At 44.8% G+C, this 19,850-nt stretch overlaps 1 protein-coding gene across 3 annotated transcripts in view; it reads right to left on the bottom strand.

Annotated features, from left to right (window-relative positions):
• LOC139579136 (lipopolysaccharide-responsive and beige-like anchor protein) overlaps nt 1-19,850 on the bottom strand; it is a 310,713-nt gene that overhangs the window by 183,621 nt on the left and 107,242 nt on the right. For all 3 annotated transcript variants that reach the window (XM_071407446.1, XM_071407447.1, XM_071407448.1), the window contains exons 32-34: nt 15,557-15,629; nt 15,191-15,324; nt 12,613-12,674 (exon numbers count right to left, since the gene is read on the bottom strand). In XM_071407446.1, the coding sequence (XP_071263547.1) occupies nt 12,613-12,674; nt 15,191-15,324; nt 15,557-15,629 (269 nt within the window). The remainder of the gene's footprint in view (nt 1-12,612; nt 12,675-15,190; nt 15,325-15,556; nt 15,630-19,850) is intronic.

The following is a 19,850-nucleotide window of genomic DNA, read 5'->3' as shown; positions in this document are numbered from 1 at the left end:
CTGGTATACAAAGCAGCCCTATAGAAGAGCTGCTGTTCCAGGCAGTCAGCTAGCTGGAGGAGAGGAAGGAGAAGGGAGGGAAGTGAAGGCATTTATCATGATATAACTCACACATTTCCTCCCTTTGAGCAGTGTTATGGTCAAAGGTGTCAGTCTAAACAATTCAATAAACCGCAGCTGAAACGCGAAGGCGGCCTTGAGTGAGTTTAAAAATCGGCAATTTGGTCAGGAAAGGAAACTTGACGGTGGTCGTCTTTCATGTTCGGTTCAATCTTTCAACACCTTCTCAACGCAACCGTCAAACGAATAATAAAACAACAAGGACCTGGGCATGTGGGGCGGACGTTCAGCTCTCGCTCTCTCCTTCCCCGTTCTTGGGGATACGGATAGAAAACATTCAACCTCACGTTAAAGAGCTAATGCCCTGATAAAACCACCCACAACTTCAACACATTGTCAGGACGTGTCTGTACGGTGGGTCAGTAATGGTCTTTGTTTAATAACTCATGTCTAATCACTAGTTATTTCCTGTGACAGTAAACAAACCCTGACCCCAAAAATCTTCCTTTACACACACAGTGATATACTGTATATCTAACACTAGTTGACTGGTAGTGAAAACGGAGAACAGATACATTGTAACCAAAACAAACAGGGTCCAACTGTGTTAACAAGTGGAGGGAGGGCCAGGGTGTGTGTGTGTGTGTGAGTGTGACAGGACAGTGGTCAGTGTATTTAACTCTGCTGTCATCATCTCTTCAACTGATAGAGGGAGCTGGAAGCTGGGTGTTTATGAGTGTAAACGTCCTTGGTAAACATGCAGAGCCCTGGGGGCTGAAGATAGACGACAGACAGAGCTACAGAGGAGAGAGCTCATTTGCTTCTAATACCAAATCAGACGTGTGTGTGTGTGTGTGTACGTGTGCGTGCGCGTGCGTGTACGTGTGCGTGTGCACGCATGATGATTTTCAACAGCACCCCAGGCTTTCCACCTTGATAACATGACAAATGAAAAGGCATCAGAACCAATCACACCCAGGCAGAACAGAAACCATTCTGTCCCAATGTCTGTACATCCTCAACCAGCCTGTAACCAACTGTAGATTAGTGGGATAACAGACTTGGGTAATTTAACCATAATTCAGCAGTGTTTTGTGTCCCGTAAGGCCATATTGGCGTTGACTACACAGTCATAATAAAGTGTGCACAGAGGGAATAGGCCAGTGTGTCTGTGAGGGGAGTAGAAACAGTGAGTTTGACAGTGAGCCCTGTTTTGGGCACCAAATGGGGAGGGACAATCTAGACTTATCCAATAAGAGCCACCCATTTTCGTTTTCTGTTGAAAAACATTTTTAAACGTTTTCCGTTGCCTGCCCTAAAGAACATGACTCAGACCAATGGGCATCAAAGGCTGAATGACGATAGCCATGAGCCTCGGCAGGCCAGCCCTGCAAGCAGTGGGGGACACGCAATGCTACTCTATGTTATGCTATGCAGCGCTGTGCCACGCCGTCCTAGCGGGCCTGAAATAAACACCACAGGAAGTGCAGACATAAACAGGTCTGGCTCTGCTCTCAGGAACAACAAGGAGGAAGGAGAAAGGAGACGTTGTCTCCTGAGACCCGGGAGTTTCCTTACTGCTGCCCTCTGGATTCTTCTGGACTGTTGTAGTGAATGAAGGGATCTTGTTTGATATATTCCAAACAGAGCTCATCATGGACACCACACAGCGTATTTTGATGTAAGTTCTGCTGGTGTGAAAATGAAATCTATTTACAGTACAATGGCATGGAGCAGAAGTTAAGTATTTTTTTCAATTGCTTTTGATTAACCAATCCCACTTCACATTACCGCAGATCCCCACGAGGAATTCTGAACAGGCACGCCAAGGTCATATAAACAAGACTAATGTCCCCATTATGAGACAGAAAATGACATTAATGTTGAATTAAAAAAGGTTATGACCCTAATCAGAGGGGTCACACACACCTCATGGTGACAAACGGGAGGCTATCTATCAGACAGCTCTGTGATGGGGTATGGATTTCTTTGGCTGCCCTGGTCAGTGCGGTCAGGCTTTTATGGCTGTGATAAGGGCCATTTCATAACCCCATCCTTACCCTGATGAGAGGATACAAGCGGCCATTTGTGACCTCTCACCTCTGACCTGACAAGATGTTCTACCCCTGGTCCTGTCTCATCGGCACGACCGCCAGTCAATGTGATCCTGATGTTGGAGCATAACCTAGCGTGTGTGTGTTTCCCCAACGTAAGAATCAACAGCAAAGCTCCATTCAAACCAAATGCCATTCTCAATCAGAAGTCAATAAGCCAGTTTCTATGTTTGGTTTATCTCTGATGACTCCATGGCAATGAGTCCACACACGCGCGCAGACACGCACTTCCTCATTACCACTGATTATCCATAATGAAGGTTTAAACTCCACAACTAGAGACAAAACGCAGACTTCCCCACAAACTCCTCTTTGAAACGTCAAGCCCGGTCACAACACCACACCAAACCCTGTTAACCCCCCCCCCCCAAAAAAAAACAGGCTGCGTTCTCCTCACCAAAAATAAACAAGTCGCTTGTGTGTTTCAGTCCCATCAGTCATAATCACAAGTATTTGTTAGTTTTGTAAAGGGGCTGGGGAATATGACTTTACAGGAGACACAGAAAGCATGAATCGTCGTAAGCACTAAGTGTGTACTGTGTGTTTCCTTTCAGCTTTGGAACGAGAACAAAAACAAGTCCAGTAGAACTGTGTCCTAAATGGAACCATATTCCCTATTTAGTGCACTACTTTTTACCAGGGCCTACGGTGCACAATTTAGGGAATAGGCTGCTATTTGGTACGCCGAGTAGTCTCGTTTTTATAGCTACGCCTTAGAAAATGTACAAATATAAACAAAACATTACTACTGTGTCTCTTTGGTCAGTGGAGGAAACTGAATTACGTCATGACGTACAGTAACTGTTAGACATAACATGCCATGCTCTCCTGTTAAGACTGACAGAGAAACAGAACTAATTCATTGTTGTCCATCTGTTTCACATTTAAGAATGAAAAATACAGTTTCTTATTCTGTGTCAATAAGCCACAGAAACATGCATTTATAGTAGATGATACTAGTAGATATGACGTGGCGTTGGTGGTTAACCCTTTAAACCACTTGGCGATAAGACGGTTAACACAGAAGCCGTTCAGAATAATGAAACATAAATGTTTGTGAAATGACAGAATATTCTAATTTGTATCCAAATGTCTCTGACTTGCAAACTTAATAAACATTCCTAATTGATAAGCTTTGTCTACGATGAGAGATCAAAGACATTGTGCAAACAAGATGTATTAATGTCAGAGTCAACAGTTGAATGCTCATTCCACCTATCACCAGTTGCTGAAGGATAAGGAAGTTGACTAGTTCATTTCCTAATCTGGTCGCCGTATCAAAAGGACTTGTGACAGCGAGTGTAGACAAAGTCTAATTGCGGATGTGACTTCCTCAACACTCAACAACCCCACATGCGAGTTCTCAGATGCTATCTGTGCTTAAGGAAAACATCTCTCAAAAAATGGCTTGCTTCCGTGTTTGTGTGCTCACATTCACACCTAAAAAAGACTCATATTTATCTTGCAGAAAAGCCTAGATGAAATAATGATCTGGGTTGAGGAGTGATTAGTATTTAATGGTGGTGATTGAGAATAGTGGACATTACTAATAAGACACTCACATAGGTCATTTCTAGGATAAACAATTCAGGCAAACACTAGTTGAACTCACCCCAAAACATTATCAATGCTGAATGATGTTCTCACCATCCAACTAATAAACCTGCACTAATCCAGTGTAACAGCTGATAATATGGTTCATTGTAGAGCTCCAGTGATCCTACCCTTCCTGAGTTCACCTGTTTAACAGATGGACACCTCTCCTCTAGTCAATGGGCAGATCAGCAGACATCGACTTTCTTCCCTGGAGCACTTGGCTTCTCCCGACCCCTGACCTTTAACCTCTAGGCTGAAAATAGAGAGCGGCAGGACTTGGAGTTTAACCCCCCGCGTGCCCGGAGTACGGCATCACTACGGCTACAAGATCAATACTCTCTGACCTGAGAGCTAGAGGACTACGACTCCTAGTGACCCGCTGGTGAAAACAACCTGGAGATGTCTGTCTGTGGGTGACTTTCTCACTTAGTCTTCTGTTTGTGATCAAGGCAGACATTGAACAGTTATTTTCAGATAGTGTAATCTGCCCTGGATTACAAAGTGGGTTATAAAACCAGGCGGTACGTACATAACAAGGTAGGCTGGTTAAGAGAAGGCTATGTATTGGTTTATTATATGCTGTATGGTGCTGTATGGGGCTGTTTTGTACTGTAGGGATTACTGTTGTTTTCTTGTGTTTTGTCCATATTGTGTGTATTCCATTGGGGGCCATGTTGGAAACAAGTTCATTTCATTTAGGGTTGTATCCAGTGCATCTTTTTTTCCAATCAAATTTTAAATCAACCAATCAATCAACCAATCAATCAATCAAACCAATCAATCAATCGACTAGACCAAACAAGTATTCACAGATGTCCACTGGTTGCGTTTCTACCCCTTTCTGCTGACTTTTTAATGGATCAAGAGCGTTGCCATGTAGTATGAGCTGTTTAGGGACCGGGGGACGTGGGGGAAGGTAAAAGACGTGGAGGAGGAATGCTCTGAAACTCCGGGGCCAAATGCTTTCCCCATCACTCTTCACAGCCGGAGCAAACACCCCGCTGCGTAGCCAAACACACACACAAGGTTCAAGATCAGTGCAATCAAAGTGTTATTTTTCCCTCCCTCTCTCCTCCCCCTCACCAGCCCCCTAAACCCCAACCGTGTGCCACGGGGCGCAGCCCAGGGTCTGTAGCCTATCGGCACACCAGTGTCCCCCTCTAGTCTCGTCAGAGAGGGGTAATATCAGGCTTAGACATTCTTTGAAAGGTACTCTCCTGGCTCGGAGGAGTGAAAACAGTAACACCAACCGGCACTTCATTCTTGCGGCACCCTGCTGATGTGAGCTATGCAGCTAGAGGGGGACCCTTCCTGACAGGAAGAGGGGCCTAGTGGCCAGGGGGACCTCCTAAAATTGAGTGGATTTTAATTTGGCACCAGGCTGTTTTACTGTGAGTCTGCTCAGGCTCGGGGGGTGCACGGCGGGCGTAAATTGGGATTATTTATACGTGAACATACTCCTGTTTCAAATAAAGGATTTCTTTTACCTGACATGCAGAGTGGGGACTGACAGGCACTATTAATATAGTGTTATTTTACCTTCCAGGTTCCAAACTCATAAGGGTTCGGGAATGTACTTGTCTCGTTCTCATATCAGTGTCTGTGCTTGTCAGCTTGTGTACATGGTGAAATGTAGTACTATGGTTCAACCTTTGAGAAAAGTGTGGAGTGAAAATTATTTCCTTCTTTGGAGAAAGAAATTGTACTGCCTGACACAGAATTTACATTTGAGTCATTTAGCAGACACTCTTATCCAGAGGAATTTACAGGAGCGATTAGGATTAAGAGCCTTGCTCATGGACACATCAGCAGATCTTTCCCCTGGTCGGCTCTGGGATTTAAACCAACAACCTTTCGGTTACTGGCCCAACGCTCTTAACCGCTCGCGCTACTTGCCACTCTAGCAGTGACCTCTACGCCGACACAGTCTTGCACAAAAGCCTAAACAGAACTTCATTTGTACATGAGTAGAGTAGTACACATTATGTTACCAATAATTGTACACTCCTGCCCACCCTCCTCCCCCACCACCTTCTCTCAATGTACACCATTGTAGTTGACTCCCCCACCTCTCCATGTGCAGGATGGTAGTTGACTCCTCTCCATGTGCAGGATGGTAGTTGACTCCTCTCCATGTGCAGGATGGTAGTTGACTCCTCTCCATGTGCAGGATGGTAGTTGACTCCTCTCCATGTGCAGGATGGTAGTTGACTCCTCTCCATGTGCAGGATGGTAGTTGACTCCTCTCCATGTACAGGATGGTAGTTGACTCCTCTCCATGTACAGGATGGTAGTTGACTCCTCTCTATGTACAGGATGGTAGTTGACTCCTCTCCATGTGCAGGATGGTAGTTGACTCCTCTCTATGTACAGGATGGTAGTTGACTCCTCTCTATGTACAGGATGGTAGTTGACTCCTCTCTATGTACAGGATGGTAGTTGACTCCTCTCTATGTACAGGATGGTAGTTGACTCCTCTCTATGTACAGGATGGTAGTTGACTCCTCTCTATGTACAGGATGGTAGTTGACTCCTCTCTATGTACAGGATGGTAGTTGACTCCTCTCTATGTACAGGATGGTAGTTGACTCCTCTCTATGTGCAGGATGGTAGTTGACTCCTCTCTATGTGCAGGATGGTAGTTGACTCCTCTCCATGTGCAGGATGGTAGTTGACTCCTCTCCATGTGCAGGATGGTAGTTGACTCCTCTCCATGTGCAGGATGGTAGTTGACTCCTCTCCATGTGCAGGATGGTAGTTGACTCCTCTCCATGTGCAGGATGGTAGTTGACTCCTCTCCATGTGCAGGATGGTAGTTGACTCCTCTCTATGTACAGTATGGTAGTTGACTCCTCTCTATGTACAGTATGGTAGTTGACTCCTCTCTATGTGCAGGATGGTAGTTGACTCCTCTCTATGTGCAGGATGGTAGTTGACTCCTCTCTATGTGCAGGATGGTAGTTGACTCCTCTCTATGTGCAGGATGGTAGTTGACTCCTCTCTATGTGCAGGATGGTAGTTGACTCCTCTCTATGTACAGGATGGTAGTTGACTCCTCTCTATGTGCAGGATGGTAGTTGACTCCTCTCTATGTGCAGGATGGTAGTTGACTCCTCTCTATGTGCAGGATGGTAGTTGACTCCTCTCTATGTGCAGGATGGTAGTTGACTCCTCTCTATGTGCAGGATGGTAGTTGACTCCTCTCTATGTGCAGTATGGTAGTTGACTCCTCTCTATGTACAGTATGGTAGTTGACTCCTCTCTATGTACAGTATGGTAGTTGACTCCTCTCTATGTACAGGATGGTAGTTGACTCCTCTCTATGTACAGGATGGTAGTTGACTCCTCTCTATGTACAGGATGGTAGTTGACTCCTCTCTATGTACAGGATGGTAGTTGACTCCTCTCTATGTACAGGATGGTAGTTGACTCCTCTCTATGTACAGGATGGTAGTTGACTCCTCTCTATGTGCAGGATGGTAGTTGACTCCTCTCTATGTGCAGGATGGTAGTTGACTCCTCTCCATGTGCAGGATGGTAGTTGACTCCTCTCCATGTGCAGGATGGTAGTTGACTCCTCTCCATGTGCAGGATGGTAGTTGACTCCTCTCCATGTGCAGGATGGTAGTTGACTCCTCTCCATGTGCAGGATGGTAGTTGACTCCTCTCTATGTACAGTATGGTAGTTGACTCCTCTCTATGTACAGTATGGTAGTTGACTCCTCTCTATGTGCAGGATGGTAGTTGACTCCTCTCTATGTGCAGGATGGTAGTTGACTCCTCTCTATGTGCAGGATGGTAGTTGACTCCTCTCTATGTGCAGGATGGTAGTTGACTCCTCTCTATGTGCAGGATGGTAGTTGACTCCTCTCTATGTACAGTATGGTAGTTGACTCCTCTCTATGTGCAGGATGGTAGTTGACTCCTCTCTATGTGCAGGATGGTAGTTGACTCCTCTCTATGTGCAGGATGGTAGTTGACTCCTCTCTATGTGCAGGATGGTAGTTGACTCCTCTCTATGTGCAGGATGGTAGTTGACTCCTCTCTATGTGCAGTATGGTAGTTGACTCCTCTCTATGTACAGTATGGTAGTTGACTCCTCTCTATGTACAGTATGGTAGTTGACTCCTCTCTATGTACAGTATGGTAGTTGACTCCTCTCTATGTACAGTATGGTAGTTGACTCCTCTCTATGTACAGTATGGTAGTTGACTCCTCTCTATGTACAGTATGGTAGTTGACTCCTCTCTATGTGCAGGATGGTAGTTGACTCCTCTCCATGTGCAGGATGGTAGTTGACTCCTCTCCATGTGCAGGATGGTAGTTGACTCCTCTCTATGTGCAGGATGGTAGTTGACTCCTCTCTATGTGCAGGATGGTAGTTGACTCCTCTCCATGTACAGGATGGTAGTTGACTCCTCTCCATGTGCAGGATGGTAGTTGACTCCTCTCCATGTACAGGATGGTAGTTGACTCCTCTCCATGTGCAGGATGGTAGTTGACTCCTCTCTATGTACAGTATGGTAGTTGACTCCTCTCTATGTGCAGGATGGTAGTTGACTCCTCTCTATGTGCAGGATGGTAGTTGACTCCTCTCTATGTACAGGATGGTAGTTGACTCCTCTCTATGTACAGGATGGTAGTTGACTCCTCTCTATGTACAGTATGGTAGTTGACTCCTCTCTATGTACAGTATGGTAGTTGACTCCTCTCCATGTGCAGGATGGTAGTTGACTCCTCTCCATGTGCAGGATGGTAGTTGACTCCTCTCTATGTACAGTATGGTAGTTGACTCCTCTCTATGTACAGTATGGTAGTTGACTCCTCTCTCCACACCTCTCTATGTACAGGATGGTAGTTGACTCCTCTCCATGTACATGATGGTAGTTGACTCCTCTCCATGTGCAGGATGGTAGTTGACTCCTCTCTATGTACAGTATGGTAGTTGACTCCTCTCTATGTACAGTATGGTAGTTGACTCCTCTCTCCACACCTCTCTATGTACAGGATGGTAGTTGACTCCCCCACCTCTATGTACAGGATGGTAGTTGACACCTCTCTATGTACAGGAGGGATGTAGTGATAAGTGCTGTAAGGTTGGATGTCCTGACAGACTGTTCAGACAATAACCAGTGATCTACAGGACACAGACACTGCTGCTGGCTGATTCATCTGACAGACGCCTCTGTGATAGTGGACTGTCCTGTATCCAATGAGATGATTTATCAAAGTGGAGTGGAGGAGAGAGGAGACTAGCTTAGCACACGTATGCACATAAACAGACACACACAGACACAGACTTTTAACTGAGTCAGCATTATCTATTTATCAGTGTTGTGGATGGAAACCTTTTTAAGCGATGCACCTTTGAAGGCTGTAGATCCGACATGGTGACAGAGAGAAGCTAGGCCACTGCTCGTTGTCATGGAGAGAGCCTGTCATGGCGAATTAAGGGCGTTGGCGGTGAGGAGAGAGCGGTGAGCTCGGACTGACGGAGTCTCAGAGATGATAGTCACGTAATACCCAACAAGTCTCAGCTTTGAAGGATCCATCGCAAGCAATTACCTGAGAGGAACGGGATGTCTTGATACTCCGCCTGGGGAGCTGGACTAGAGCTAAACCGTCTCTCTTCCATCCCTCGTTTTAGTCCTAAAGGACCCGACTAACAATGAGCGTGGATGCAATTCCTCATCAACCCAAAGTTAGATTGTCATCCAAATGAAAATAACATTCCTGGTTGACTTACTAAAAAGCCCACGGATGCCAGAAAACCAATGAGTTAATTGAAACATTAAAACAGCAAAATGAAATGCCTTCCTTTATCAACAACCTTGTAAACAACAACTGGACCTACGGTACATCTACACGACTGTACCTCATCCGAAAGAGAAATACTGGATCTATCCCTGGGTATCTATCCCTGGGTATCTATCCCTGGGTATCTATCCCTGGGTATCTATCCCTGGGTATCTATCCCTGGGTATCTATCCCTGGGTATCTATCCCTGGGTATCTATCACTGGGTAGAGTACAAGCCATGTTTATGAAACCACACTACCACGCCATTATTCCACAGTTTGTATATGCTGATCAATACAACCACAAGAGACCAAGCAATGAAGCAATAACGTCTCTGACATGAATGTCTCTGATCTCGGATCAAAATGGATCTTTAATTGGGTAGAGGAGTAGCATTCTTTACAGACCCCTCCTCAATGCCAGGCTGAAGTGGCCCTGTGTTGTATGTCTTATACGAGGCGTGATTAAAAACTCCTCTGTGGCCCCTAGCCTCTCGACCTCTGACCCCGGCCCCACTCCATCTCAACCCCTCAGGAAATTAATAAAACATTTCAGACACGATAGCTATCGCATTGCGCCATCTTGGATGAGAGGGATGACGTGAGAGGAGGGGGGAGGGGGGAGAGAAAAATCTATCAAAATCATCTCAATCTCCTCCCAGCGCTTGGGGCTCGCTCATTGGGGTCTACATTCAAGATGGCCGCCGATTGAAGCACTTCCTGTGGAGTTCAAGAGCATTTCCTGTGCCGGAGGGCCCTGCGGCTGGGCTACATAACATCATCAATCACTCCCTGCATTTCTTTCTCTCACTTTCCCAGTCAGAGAGAGAGGGGAAACAGAGGTGCACGCAAATCACAGGGAAAAAAATGTAATTATCGCCACAACACAAGTCTGGCTGGAAGATGGAATTTAGCCCAGGGAAGAAAAACAGATCTTGTTCTCTCTCTCTGAGCCCCGGTCCCTCTCTCTCTCTCTCTCTCTCTGAGCACCGGTCCCCCTCTCTCTCTCTCTCTGAGCCCCGGTCCCCCTCTCTCTCTCTGAGCCCCGGTCCCCCTCTCTGAGCCCCGGTCCCCCCTCTCTCTCTCTCTCTCTCTGAGCCCCGGTCCCTCTCTCTCTCTCTCTCTCTCTGAGCCCCGGTCCCTCTCTCTCTCTCTCTCTGAGCCCCGGTCCCCCTCTCTCTCTCTGAGCCCCGGTCCCCCTCTCTCTCGCTCTGAGCCCCGGTCCCTCTCTCTCTCGCTCTGAGCCCCGGTCCCTCTCTCTCTCTCGCTCTGAGCCCTGGTCCCTCTCTCTCTTCATCAAGGTAGATCATATCACCATACTCCCCAACACCCCCTCCCTCCTCCTTTCCTCCCGTCCACACAACAACACAATTACATTTGCTTCGGCTGTGAGAGAATTTGGTTGGATGATTTACTGAAGCAATCAACGCCATCTTGGACCGTTCCCTTTTCCCATAGAGAGAGAGAAAGTCATCATGCTTTAGCGAGACAGAGAGAGAAAGTGAGAGAGCGAGAGACCAGTGGGACTGGGGGCCAGGGGCCCTCTTTCTCTCGGTCGGCAATCACCAGATTCTGCCTTTGATTATATTAGCATTAAACAACACCCTGACAGATATGACAAATAGGGGCATTAGAGCATGCCATTTATTCTCCGCTCCCTCCCTCTCGCCAGGACCGCTAGGGTTCACTTCCCCTCTCCGACGTCCGCACCCCGCTAGCCCACATCCACACTGCCCCGGTGACACCAGAACGGATGTGTAATCTCTCTAGATTACCTCTCTTTTGGAGAACAAGTGAAGTGAATAATGGGAAGTAAATGGGATGGAGGGGAGGAAAAGGGGAGGAGGAGGGGAGGAAAGTGGAGGAGGAGGAGGAAAAAGGCAGATGAAAGGCGGTGTTTCTTTTTAAAATAAAATAGATTTAAAAAAGCGCAGTGCGGTCTGAGAGAGAGGTGTCATTAATCAACTGTGTTTTCAGTTTTTTGTGGTGTTGAGTGGTGTTTTATATAGTAAACCCCTCTTCTGCTAACAAACAAGGCCCAGCGGGGATACAGTTATTACCCTATATCTTTGGTGGTGAGTGTGTGTGTCTCTGCACTGCATTTGGTTGGGTACTTGTCTGTATAGGAGCAGCGTATGTGTTCTTACAAGCCTATAAGGGAATAGTATGTTTGTGATTACGTACAAGGTGTGTCTCTCATCCATGTGTGTGTAACACACTGTGTGTGGGTGTGGGGGTGTTTGTATGTGTGTGGATGGGTGGGTGGGTGTTTGTGTATTTCTGTGTACTCGTGTGTATGTGTATGTGCTTACAGATGTGTGTGTGTGTGTGTGTGTGTGTGTGTGTGTGTGTGTGTGTGTGTGTGTGTGTGTGTGTGTGTGTGTGTGTGTGTGTGTGTGTGTGTGTGTGTGTGTGTGTGTGTGTGTGTGTGCGCGCGTGTGCCTGCCTGCGGTGTATCCATGAATGTAAATGTCCAGTCAGGACCAGCAGACCATGGCCTCTCCCTGATCCCTGCTCCCCACCATTAGCTGTGTGATCTATCTCCAGTTTATTGACACCCAGCCCATTGATCTACTGCTGCACCACACCTGCTATGATTCCTTCATCTGTATTCATGAATCCTCCATCAGCGCCACACTAAATAAACTTGGACACAGAACGCAACCAAACAGAAGGGGAGGCTAGGCTGCTAACCGTAATCAATGCAAAGCAGCATTTTCCCCTCATCAGGTTGGCCCCAGCCACAGAGGAACGCTGAGGGCCACCGGGTCAAAGGTGGACGGACAGGTCGGAAACCCTTGACCTTAAGGCCAATATAAGCGGTCATTAAAGATGCCTTCTCTCTCGTTTGCGAGAGATTGGGGTGACGGTGGCCTGAGGGGAGGTGAGGAGGAGAGATAGGAAGAGATGGTTCATCTATCTCTCCATCCTGGAGTTACTGCACTCAAGGTGAGGACGATCGGGACGATAACTCAGATGGGGTGAAGAGGAGGGAGGGAAGGAAAGAGAGAGGTGGCGGTAGAGAGACAAAGATGGAAGACTTGCCTGAGAACAGAGCAGCATGACCAGCTCTACCACCGAACTGCTGGACTTCATACACACCAGACCTGGAGAGAGAGAGAGAGAGAGGACGTGGAGAGAGAGAGAGAGAGAGAGAGAGAGAGAGGACGTGGAGAGAGAGAGGACGTGGAGAGAGAGAGGACGTGGAGAGAGAGAGAGAGAGAGAGAGAGAGAGAGAGAGGACGTGAGAGAGAGAGAGAGAGAGAGAGAGAGGACGTGGAGAGAGAGAGAGAGAGAGAGAGGACGTGGAGAGAGAGAGAGAGAGAGAGAGGACGTGGAGAGAGAGAGAGAGAGAGAGAGAGAGAGAGGACGTGGAGAGAGAGAGAGAGAGGACGTGGAGAGAGAGAGAGAGAGAGAGAGAGGACGTGGAGAGAGAGAGAGGACGTGGAGAGAGAGAGAGAGAGAGAGAGAGAGGACGTGGAGAGAGAGAGAGAGAGAGAGGACGTGGAGAGAGAGAGAGAGAGAGAGGACGTGGAGAGAGAGAGAGAGAGAGAGAACGTGGAGAGAGAGAGAGAGAGAGAGGACGTGGAGAGAGAGAGAGGACGTGGAGAGAGAGAGGACGTGGAGAGAGAGAGAGAGAGAGAGGACGTGGAGAGAGAGAGAGGACGTGGAGAGAGAGAGAGAGAGAGAGAGAGGACGTGGAGAGAGAGAGAGAGAGAGAGAGAGAGAGAGGACGTGGAGAGAGAGAGAGAGAGAGGACGTGGAGAGAGAGAGAGAGAGAGAGAGAGAGAGGACGTGGAGAGAGAGAGAGAGAGAGAGAGAGAGAGAGAGAGAGAGAGAGGACGTGGAGAGAGAGAGAGAGAGAGAGGACGTGGAGAGAGAGAGAGAGAACGTGGAGAGAGAGAGAACGTGGAGAGAGAGAGAGAGAGAGGGAACGTGGAGAGAGAGAGAGAGGACGTGGAGAGAGAGAGAGAGAGAGAGAGAGGACGTGGAGAGAGAGAGAGAGAGAGAGAGAGAGAGGACGTGGAGAGAGAGAGAGAGAGAGAGAGAGAGAGAGAGAGAGAGAGAGGACGTGGAGAGAGAGAGAGAGAGAGAGAGAGAGAGAGAGAGAGAGAGAGGACGTGGAGAGAGAGAGAGAGAGAGAGAGAGGACGTGGAGAGAGAGAGAGAGAGAGAGAGAGAGGACGTGGAGAGAGAGAGAGAGAGAGAGAGAGAGAGAGAGAGAGAGAGAACGTGGAGAGAGAGAGAGAGAGAGAGAGAGGACGTGGAGAGAGAGAGGACGTGGAGAGAGAGAGGACGTGGAGAGAGAGAGGACGTGGAGAGAGAGAGGACGTGGAGAGAGAGAGGACGTGGAGAGAGAGAGGACGTGGAGAGAGAGAGGACGTGGAGAGAGAGAGGACGTGGAGAGAGAGAGGACGTGGAGAGAGAGAGAGAGAGAGGACGTGGAGAGAGAGAGGACGTGGAGAGAGAGAGAGAGAGAGGACGTGGAGAGAGAGAGAGGACGTGGAGAGAGAGAGAGGGGACGTGGAGAGAGAGAGAGAGAGGGAGAAAGCGAGCGAGAGAGGGGGGGATAGAGAGACAAGGAGAGAATGAAAGTTTAAACTAAAATACAAGTTTACTGCCATGACAACCATTTTGACTGCCTTCTTCAGTAAAAATGTAGACGTGTGTAGTAGTGTGTGCACGCTCCAATGAACCCACACACAATCTGACCAGAAGTACCTAATCCGGCGACATCTGCGTGGGGACAGAGTAGTATTGATGTGGCCTAATGAGTGGACATGATGTTACTGTAAACTAATACATATTGGGCCTTGTATTACAGGCTGAGACGTGGTTCAGCATATGTCTCATTGATCCTATAGTGGTGGAAGGTCTTAGAGGGGAAGATGGGGGCAGGGGGTGGGGAGTGGGGCCAGTGGAGTGGCCAGGGGTCATTTCATATGCAGAGAGGAAAAGGGACAGTGACCTCTGCATTCTCAGTTATTCTGGTCTGTGTACACCCACGCACACACGTATGTATGGATACACACACATAATCCCCCTACACTTCTAGACACACCCACCCACTACCCCCCACACACACACAAATCCCTAACCCCCCCTCATCCCCCCTGCAGCTATCAATCAACTTTCCATTTTGTTTGGTGGCAGTAGACATCCCAAACACTCCTATTAGTGGGCTGACCCCTGACCCAGGCCTCTAGGACCCGCCCCTCCCCTCGCTGTACCGCAGCACAGCTACAATCAGTTAGTTAAAACTGATCCACTCTATTGAGGCCTCTACCAGCCTTGATGTCATTACCAAATGGCCTGTGTTAGTGCTGTTTAGATGAAGCGTGTGAAATGGCCCGTCATTCTGCAGTGTGTATACTAGTGTGGCTGTGTCTGAGGGTGGGATGGTAGGTTTAGCCCTCAGATCATTGACAGTCAGGTCGGAAATCTAGAGAAACGTTTTATTGAGATAAGTGGTTCATATAAAAGACGAGTTTGATATCATTATAATCTTGTGTGTGTGTGTGTGTATATCTGTGACATCTGCTGATGTAAAGAGGGCTTTATAAATGCATTTGATTTGTGTGGGAATCCATGTGGTCCATGATGCTCTCTAGACGGGTACTTACTGGTGCCCTCGATGAGGAGCTCCTGTCCGTGACTACCCAGCAGGGTGCGAGAGAGGAAGGGGGCAAAGTCCACAAAGATCTCTCTCAGTAGGGGGGCAGCCTTCTCCAGAGCATGCTCCAGCCTCTCTGAGATACTGAGGGGAAGATTAGACACTCATATTCAAACCGGCAAATATGTATAATAGAATATTAAAATGCATAGAGGTGACTTTCTAACTGAAATTGATCCACAAAGCAGCAGCTACAGAATCCACAATAGTCTTACATCACAACACAAATAGACAAATAGAGAAAAATTAAGAATGTGTGTGTGTGTGTGTGTGTGAGATCTCTCGTGTTCAGGTGGTGTGTGTAGTGACGTATCACCTCATACTGGGGGCTGTGTCCCGGGTCATTGGGGACAGCGTGGGGACAGATGGCAGGTTGGCACTGGCTGATCCTGGTGGAAACCAGAGAGCCTCATTATTAGTCTGGGAGCAAGACAGGACAGTAGACACACACGAACAGAAGAGCGTCCACACACACACACACACACACACCTCCCTCATCCACCTCAATGCATTTCTACATAAAGAAAGGAGTGGAGTATAAATGTGGTTTCTGGAGATAATCCAGTGGTTCATTATTAGTATCAGTATTAGTATCAGTATCATTATTAGTATCATGACCATTATTAGTATCAGTATCATTATCATTATCATTATCATTATTAGTATCAGTATCATTATTAGTATAATTACCATTATTAGTATCATTATTAGTATCAGTATCATTAGCATTATCAGTATCATTATCATTATCATTATTTGTATCAGTATCATTATTAGTATTAGTATCATTACCATTATTAGTATCATTACCATTATTAGTATCATTATTAGTATCAGTATCAGTATCATTACCATTATTAGTATCATTATTAGTATCAGTATCATTATCAGTATCATTATCATTATTTGTATCAGTATCATTATTAGTATCATTACCATTATTAGTATCATTACCATTATTAGTATCATTATTAGTATCAGTATCATTATCATTATCAGTATCATTATCATTATCAGTATCATTATTAGTATCAGTATCATTATTAGTATCATTACCATTATTAGTATCATTATTAGTATCAGTATCATTATCATTATTAGTATCATTATCGTTATTAGTATCACTATCGTTATTAGTATCAGTATCATTATTAGTATCATTATTAGTATCATTATCGTTATTAGTATCATTATCGTTATTAGTATCAGTATCATTATTAGTATCATTACCATTATTAGTATCATTATTAGTATCAGTATCATTATCGTTATTAGTATCAGTATCATTATCAGTATCATTATCAGTATCATTATTGGTATCAGTATCGTTATTAGTATCGGTATCATTATTAGTATCAGTATCATTATCAGTATCAGTATCATTATCAGTATCATTATTGGTATCAGTATCATTATTGGTATCAGTATCGTTATCGGTATCAGTATCATTATCAGTATCAGTATCATTATTGGTATCAGTATCGTTATTGGTATCAGTATCGTTATTAGTATCAGTATCATTATTAGTATCAGTATCATTATCATTATTAGTATCAGTATCATTATTAGTATCAGTATCATTATTAGTATCAGTATCGTTATTAGTATCAGTATCATTATCAGTATCATTATTAGTATCAGTATCATTATTGGTATCAGTATCATTATTAGTATCAGTATCGTTATTAGTATCAGTATCATTATTAGTATCAGTAACAGTATCATTATCATTATTAGTATCATTATCATTATTTGTATCATTATTAGCATCAGTATCATTATTAGCATCAGTATCATTATTAGCATCAGTATCATTATTAGTATCAATATCATTATTAGTATCAATATCATTATCATTATTAGTATCATTATTAGCATCAGTATCATTATTAGTATCATTATCATTATTAGTATCATTATTAGCATCAGTATCATTATTAGTATCATTATTAGTATCATTATTAGCATCAGTATCATTATTAGTATCATTATTAGTACCAGTATCATTATCAGTATCAGTATTATTAGTATCAGTATCATTATTAGTATCAGTATCATTATTAGTATCAGTATCATTATTAGTATCAGTATCATTATTAGTAGTATCAGTATTATTAGTATCAGTATTCGTATCAGTATCATTATCAGTATCAGTATTACTATTAGTATCATTATTAGTATCAGTATCATTATTAGTATCAGTATCATTATTAGTATCAGTATCATTATTAGTATCAGTATCATTATTCATATCAGTATCATTATTAGTATCAGTATCATTATTAGTATCAGTATCATTATTAGTATCAGTATCATTATTAGTATCAGTATCATTATTCGTATCAGTATCATTATTCGTATCAGTATCATTACTAGTATCATTACTAGTCTGGTAGCAGGATATGACAATACATTGGCCCTCCTCCACACCAATACATTACCGCACTGAAGGAACGAGTGGCTCAATAAATCTGGTGAGGGTTTCAGAGGGTTCCCATTCTAATGTTACAGAACGGGTGGATGTATGTGTGTGTGGGATAAGTGTAGTGTAATTGTCTGGTGTTAGATAGTGGATGATGTAGAGCTTCCTTCCACTTGGGCATAGATCATTTTGTTCATGTATGGCCTAATTAATGCTACATTCATCAGGGAATATTCATGCAGATTTTTTTTTACAAACCAGCATGGATATTAGCAGGGTTTTCCTTTTACACACCCCTATTCATACAGGATTTGTTTGCCTTTTGAGCTGATATTGGACTGAACAATTTGAAAATGTTCCGGTAAATAGCGAAAATTATTTTATATAAAGTAAGCAAAAAAAGTATACTTTTTTAAATTAACACATTTGCTTTCATCGCTTTTGGCGCATATTCATGAAATGACTTCCAGGTGCTTTACGACACCGTCCTTGCGGCAGAGACACACGAGTCTATAACGTCTACAAAGCACAACGTTTGATTGATCTGGCAATAAATTCTATTTCACTGTCGCCCATAAATTCCATAATGCCCGGGTGAATACGTGGAGGCGATTCCTCTGGTGTTCGGTGAGCTTGTTTTCCCAGCCGTAAGGGAAGGTCTCAGAGCAGAGATAACTCTTAGGGAATGACAGGCTGTGGTGTGGACTGGAATGTGTGTGTGTGGACACGGGGGCCCGTCTTTAAGCACCACTGTGTTGTGTGGCCTGCTGAGAGGCTCCCGGTGGACATGAAGTAGCTCCTTCAAACAGTGGAGGAGTAAATTAACTTATCTCCATTAATTCTCCCACTGGCCCCTCTTAAACCCACACACTCTCTCGCTCTCTTCACCGCCTTTCACACACACTCCTCTCAAACCGCACACACACATTTACGCAAACATTTCCCGCCTAAAACACACACACACACACACACACACACACACACACACACACACACACACACACACACACACACACACACATAAAACATGCTCTATCCACACACAGAACATGAAAGGAAATGTCAATAGGTCTTCTGCCCAGTGTTTACCGACTGTCACCAAGGACTAAAGGAGTCCTACTCCACTCAATAGACAAGACTTCTACTTGAGTTGAAAGAAATTTGAGCACTTTAATTAAGCTGAGCCTGGTGCATAGAAAACAATGTGGACTTGATATAGTTTATACATTAATCTATGATTCTATAACTTGTTACGCATAATTTATCATTCATATACACTGTATAATTCCTAGTTCTACAACACACAGAATATCACTCCTTCTTTACCTAATGTCAACATGGCATCATCACATTTAAGCCAAACCTAAATAAATACCCCATTAAGACAGAATAAAAGTCAGTATTAGGGCTGTAGTCAGAGTACTGTACTATATAGCGTCTGACAGTAATCCCTGATAACACACTAATCCTGTAATAATGCTGCTCCGTCTGCCTGCTCTGCTGTGTTCCAGGCTAACTGGATTACACAGCGCGGAGAGAACATTCAGAAATACACACTGAAATACTATACTACATTTTAGTCATCTAGCAGACGCTCTTACCCAGAGTGACTTACAGGAGCAGTGAGTAAGTAAACATTGTGATTTATTAGCGGAAAGGGGGCCCATCCACCATTACAAATAATATCAATGAGTGCCTTGCTCAAGGACACATCGGCAGATTTTTCACCTAGTCGGCTCGGGGATTCGAACCAGCGACCATTCAGTTACAGGCCCAACGCTCTTAACCACTAGGCTACCTGCCGCCTTATACTGAGGGACTGATCTATGGAACCTAACATAGAAGTACTCCTAGGGCTTAAGGAGGCAGATTAGGGACTGTGGTATCAACACAGGTTTTAGGAAGAGGATAAGACGACTCTTTTACTGTCAGATAAGCTGCAAAACGCATTATACTGTGACACTTTCTGTATTTTGAAAGTTCAATATCTTGAATACTTCACTGCAGACAAGCAAAACATTTCGGGACTGTATGAACAGTGGACTAATGAAACAAATACCAAAAGATTGTTTTTTGACAGGTATTTTCCTTGGGCTTGGCTAGCTGGAATTCTTGGTGTTGTCACTGACTTCTTCTTTGATGCAGCTCTGATGTGCTGTCTCCGTAGCATGGTAACCTTACTGCTGGG

Source organism: Salvelinus alpinus, chromosome 6 (assembly GCF_045679555.1).
Source record: "Salvelinus alpinus chromosome 6, SLU_Salpinus.1, whole genome shotgun sequence".
NCBI classification, from domain to species: domain Eukaryota; kingdom Metazoa; phylum Chordata; class Actinopteri; order Salmoniformes; family Salmonidae; genus Salvelinus; species Salvelinus alpinus.
This window is presented reverse-complemented; position numbering and strand designations above follow the sequence as displayed.